The following is a 6,000-nucleotide window of genomic DNA, read 5'->3' as shown; positions in this document are numbered from 1 at the left end:
TCACCACGACTGTCAACGAATATTTCTGTCTTTACTTTAGATATTTAACCCTTTCTGTGTGTTGATATTTACGACCAAACCCTGGCTCTGTTATCTCTCTTAAGGAATGGGAGGCTCCAGCTATCTTGATAAACCAGTTCAACTCTCGGTCACAACATGGTTTACGACTGTGAGAACGCTGGCTTTCTAAGCTCCACAGATGTGAGAGATATCTTCAGTGGTCCCAGGTGTTTACGCCCCATCCCCCAATATGCTTATCAACTCTCTGTAAACTAGTTAAAAGGTCTATCGAGAGATATGCTGGTCAGAATTGACATGACAACCCACCCGTGCAGTCAGAACCTTTTGCTGCTGTGACTTGTGATATGAATTCTCCGGCCGTTGATTTGTAATAAACATAATTGTTTGACATCAAAGCTCCAACTCTCCTCGTGTCTCTTTGAGTCCTGACTCTCCATTGCTGCAGAAGTTTCCCTTACAACTACCATTTGCAAAGATGAAGAGCGAGCTATTCCCCGTCAATACTCATCATGTGAACGTTCCACTGAGGATACTGAAGCAAATCAGGCCAAAGCGTGAGAGGGGAAATGCAATACAGTATTCTATTGCTTGCTATGCAAGGTGAGAACCTTGTTACGATCTAATCAATGAACTTTAATCTCCGAGATGCCAGATCTCATCTCTTTGTGAGCTGTCAATAAAGTACTTTCAGGTGATTTACAAACCGATGGCTTTTTATTGGAGGTCAAACTCTCTTTGTCTTTGACAGAATATGAGATTTTTGTTCCACAATCTCTAACTTCTAACTTGAATAGTGTTTTTTTTTTATGATTAGCGAACCCACTTGAGCACTTTAGCATGCTAACTAGTGCTAGCATGTACATGTCTTTGTATCTCTCCTGCTAAATTAGCATCTTGGATTGATTGTTGGATTGAATATGTATATATGTTTTAGTGGCAATAAAAGATCAGATTCTTACCAACTAATCGTGTTTCTATCTTATAGTTCATGATGGGAGAACCCACTTGAGCACTGTAGCATGCTAACTACAGATAGCATGTAAATATCTTTGTATCTCTCCTACTAAATTAGCATCTTGGATTGATTGTTGGATTGAATAGGAATCTGATGGCACTAATGGAGGTTTAAATTATCTTTGCTTCTGATAGATCATCTCATCTCATATTCTAACTTGAATAGTGTTTTTTTCATCTTATGATTAGCTAACCTACTTAAGCACTTTAGCTTGTAAACTAGCGCTACCATTTACATATATTTTATCCCTCCTGCTAAATTAGCATCTTGAATTGAGTATATTTTTGTGACAAGAAAAGATCAGATTCTTACCAAATAATTGTGTTTCTATCTTATAGTTCAGGATGAGCGAACCCACTTGAGCACTTTAGCATGCTAACTAGCGCTAGCATGTAAATGTCTTTGTATCTCTCCTGCTAAATTAGCATCTTGGATTGATTGTTGGATTGAATAGGAATCTGATGGCAATAATAGAGGTCAAATTATTTTAATTTTTTGTGGAAAGAAGATTCTTACCAAATAATCGTGTTTCTATCTTACAGTTTATGATTAGCTTACTCACTGTTAGCATGATTAGCACTAGCACGCTAATATCTGTTTTCCTCTCCTTGACTCAAATCAATCTCCAAAGCTAGGTTTTTTTTGGTGATGGGTGAAATTAGCATCTTGGAATGTTAGCTATAGCTAACCGTTTTCTTCTGTTTTGCTCATTCTTAGTTTTTGACTTATCATATCATTTTAAAAGTTATATTTGATTTTTTGTGTTAGAAAATGTCAGATTCTTACTTAACTACTGTGTATCTTAAATGTTATGGTTAGTTTACTCACTAAAGGGTAAATTATATTAGCTTAATAGAGCTAGCCTCTTAATATATTTTCATATTTTTGCTAAATTAGCATCTTGGTGTTTTTTTTATCTTTGTTTTTGACTGAAAATGGATTTATTATGTTACAACATGTCGGATTCTTACTTAACTATTGTGTATCTTAAAGTGTATGGTTAGCTTACTCATTTGTACATAGCTACAGTGTAGATATGTGAATGAAAAACATGTATTTTTATGATGATGCAACGCAAACATTTCCCCAATTGGGATCAATAAAGCACTTCTTATCTTATTTGAACATTAAAACAAGACACCATTCCTCCCTCACTCTGCTGTTTCCCCTCCTCTTCCACGATAAGTTATTCATGGAAGCGGCCCGCAGGCAGACGGCTGCTTGCTGCTAATACAATATATAATAATACAAAACGTTGTCTCCTGTGAAGCCGACAGTATTGGCCGGTAGAATAAACTCAGGAGGTAATTGGGGTCTTTAGTCTGCAAACTAACGGACTCTCCCTCAATAGCATTAGTCACCCAGAGCAATCAGACACAAAAGGATCATATCTGCAGCGGATGAAGACGCTGCTGAAGTTACATTTTCGTTTTAATCTCCTTAAGACAGGGAGTCCACTTTTTGAGCATCGGAACCCTCCAGTGTTTCCTTTGCATCGCTGCTGTAATGACTTAACCCTGTAAGGCCACCGGTTGGTATTTTACAACACCACGTTAAGCTATCCTTTTTGTTTTGTTTGAAAGACTACATTTACATAGTCAAAAGGTCCTTTTGTTCAGCCTCACAATGCTATTGGGTATTACATGTGTGTGTAGGTCGTGCCCTCTGGCAACATCTCTTTGTTTTATTGGACTGGATTTGTCAGATTTAAGTAAGTAAAATGCCTCAAATATTTTTTGTTGTGATTATTACAATGCCTAGAACATTACTAACTACATATTTAGTTACTGTGGAATACATTCATCACATTTTATAGTTGTTCTATATTCGGGCTGGGTTAAGGAATATTCTGTTGCCGGGGAACGTTGATATAAGCTTCCTTAAACTGTGTCTGCAAGCATCGCCCAAAAGATTAACCAGTGCTTCACCTCTGTTCGCTCCATCACCAGCAGTAACTGTCTGGAAAGTCCTGCAGCACGAATAGCAGAATATTAGACAACGTGTGTGTGTGTGTGTGTGTGTGTGTGTGTGTGTGTGTGTGTGTGTGTGTGTGTGTGAGGGGGCGGTTCCACCATGGTTTTCCTCTCTGTTCATGTAAATTAGGGCCACATACACATTAGTTACGGGTGACGGGAGCCACTGTAAAGGGCTTGCTGTGCTACGAGCGTTAGCATGTTAAGCTAACGAGCCAAATGGGCTGAAAGAGATTATTCAACACGGATCAACACAGCACAAAGGAGGCATTACAGAGGTATACTGTACTGTACTGTATACATTACCATTCTGTAGGCATTACCACTTCACCAAACAGTATTTTACTACACTTAACTGAAATATACAATATGCTGTACCGTAATTCACTATATTATCCTATCCCACGTAGGGCTGCTCCACATGTATATTTTTTACATTAAAAGCTTCAACAATGCTTTGATCCAGACAGGAATCTAATTCTACAAATAGTATAATACACATAATATGAGTGTAACCTAATCTGTATCTACAGCTGTGCAGAAAGGCAGTGTATAACCACAATGATTAGATATACAAATGTTTCAATTCTTCCAAAGTCAATATTATTGATGTAGCTTTAAACTACGTGTCCTGTATCTACTGCATTACTCTGTAGTGCTGCACTGCACTGCTCTAATGTAATTATATTCATTACACACTTTACTACTGTACTGCACTACCACAATACACTATACTGCTGAACTGCATTTAACTGATGTGTGCCATACTGCAGTATTCAATCCAATATACTACATAAATACACCACATAGTATTTCTATAACGTGCTATACAATGCTTCAATGCTACATGTCGTACTGTATTGTTTTGTACTTTACTGCTCTGTCTAGATAATGTTATTCTTTGCATACAGTTCTATCCTTTATTGCTGTACAAAACGACACTATTACGAATACTAAACGATACCATCCTATCGTCTAAGACGAATCTCAACAAAACAAGGGTGTGAGCAGATCTGAAGACGAGTTTTGGAAAGATGCCAAAAAGACGTTCTGCGTGGAGCGTCTTGTTATGTGTTCCTCTGCCGAACAGCAGGAAGACCCGAATGCAATGTTTGGGAAAACATGTGGACTTTAAAGCAAAGGTGGAGTCAGCATCGGCTGTACTATCGCTGTGCGGCACGCTAAGCACACAAGGGGAAACAACACAACAACACAATAGACATTTGACTACAGACTTGAGCTACTACAGTATGTTGCGGCACATCATAACTTCATCTCATGCTACTCTTCCTAAAGTGAAGTAGAAACACATTTATGATCCAAACAATGCATAAGAAACAGCTTCTGGCCGGTCATGCTGCACGAGTAGGGATTTGGTTCAACTTGTCATTCGGAAAAGTTGTCCAACGCGACAGCTAGCACACTATGCATGAGCTGCCAGGTCTCCAACAGTACAACAGACTGCAGTCAAGTGCAAAAAGGCTTCTCCCAAAACCAAACATCATCTTTACGCCTAACAGAATGATAGTGAAGTTAACACCAGGTTACAAAAGTGTGTTAAATATGTCAGTTGTGTTTCTATTTTTGCCTCCCTAAGAGCGACAACAAACTGTCTCTCAATTTCCAGAGAGGACTGACAGTGTTATGGAAACAGTCCTGTGACAAACAGCTTAATATTTGCTGTTTTGGAAGAATTAACTGTTGTCCTGCCACTGATGAAACAAGTATGCTTGGCGTTCAGGAAAAGAATGTCTGTGTCAACACAATGAATTTAGCAAAGCTGGACATATTGCTGATGTGTTTTGCTTGATTGCTCCTGTCACCAGATGTTCTCCAGGGATTCTAGATGGAAACATTTGGAAACCTAAAACAATACATGAACAAGGACATTCTACATACTTTAAAACCAAGAAGGAGGAACATTTAGAAAGTGCCTCGCAGCAGACACAGAACCTTGGTCAGGGAAGATAAGAAGAAGAAAAAAGGAAGAAAAACGGGTGAAAGAAAAAGGAAAGTACCTTTCTTGTGAGTGCCTTCATTTTTGGAGCCTTTGGGGTCTGATAAAAAAAAGATCAGAATTAAACACAGAATATTCTAACAACACGTTACCAACTGTACGTTGTTTGTCCTCGTGAAGGAAAACAACCGTCTATCAAGGAGCGGACAAGACAGCAAGGCTCGATTATCTAAGGTGTCGCTCTGCTGCCAACACTCAGCGGGGGGGAGTGTTGGCAGGGGGGGAGACTTAGGGAGGGATAAAGGGAGGGGGGCAACATACTGTGAAGGCAATAGCAGGAAGGAGGGATGCACAAGTCTGAAGAGAAACAGTGTACTGCCATTCTGCAGGAGAGGAGGCGATGCACTGAGGATGAGCAGGAGGAAGAGGAGGAGGGTTGCAATGCAGATCTGTCAACAAGAGCTGAAGTAAGACTAGCAAAATGCACTAAAGGAGATGCAAGAGGCCGAGAGAAAGAGTGGGAACGGGAGGAGGAGGAGGAGGAGGAGGAGGAGGAGGAGGAGGAGGGGGGAGAATGCAAAGACTACATGTCAAACTGGCTTCGTTTTGATTGGTGTCTCATTTGGCCTTTTTAGGAAACCTTTTGGAAACAAGTTGGTGTTAGGTTGCATCGAACGACTCGAATGAAAGATTTCCCCCTCGAAATGGAGCCGCAACCAAATTCAATTATAGTCTTTCTCCAAATGTCTCCCATTGAAAAAGAGAAAAGGTTTAACTTCCAACCCTCCCAACAAATGTAAATCTTTGACCACTTCCAAATAGGCACACATAGTTTCACTGGCTTCGTTTTGATGTGTCTCTTTTGGCCTTTTTAGGAAATTACACTTGTCTTCTTTGGGCGACAAGTTGACGTTGCGTTGATCGACTCTCAAATGAAACAAAGTTTTCAAAATGGATTCTTTTTTCCTCCCTCAGAGTAATGGAGCTGTAACCCCGAAGGAATGGATAACTGCTTTAGAAAATCTGAAATATAA

The 6,000-nt window shown here is 39.6% G+C and overlaps 1 protein-coding gene across 1 annotated transcript in view; it reads right to left on the bottom strand.

Moving 5' to 3' along the window:
* The window catches only part of glra1 (glycine receptor, alpha 1), a 99,662-nt gene that overhangs the window by 78,827 nt on the left and 14,835 nt on the right, over window positions 1-6,000 (bottom strand). The window contains exon 2 of the mRNA XM_071204711.1: window positions 5,028-5,066. Within this exon, the coding sequence (XP_071060812.1) occupies window positions 5,028-5,066 (39 nt within the window). The remainder of the gene's footprint in view (window positions 1-5,027; window positions 5,067-6,000) is intronic.

The sequence above is a fragment of the Pseudochaenichthys georgianus genome, chromosome 10 (assembly GCF_902827115.2).
Source record: "Pseudochaenichthys georgianus chromosome 10, fPseGeo1.2, whole genome shotgun sequence".
In the NCBI taxonomy this organism is placed as follows: domain Eukaryota; kingdom Metazoa; phylum Chordata; class Actinopteri; order Perciformes; family Channichthyidae; genus Pseudochaenichthys; species Pseudochaenichthys georgianus.
The sequence above is the reverse complement of the archived record's forward strand: the minus strand, read 5'-3'. Positions and strand labels throughout refer to the sequence as shown.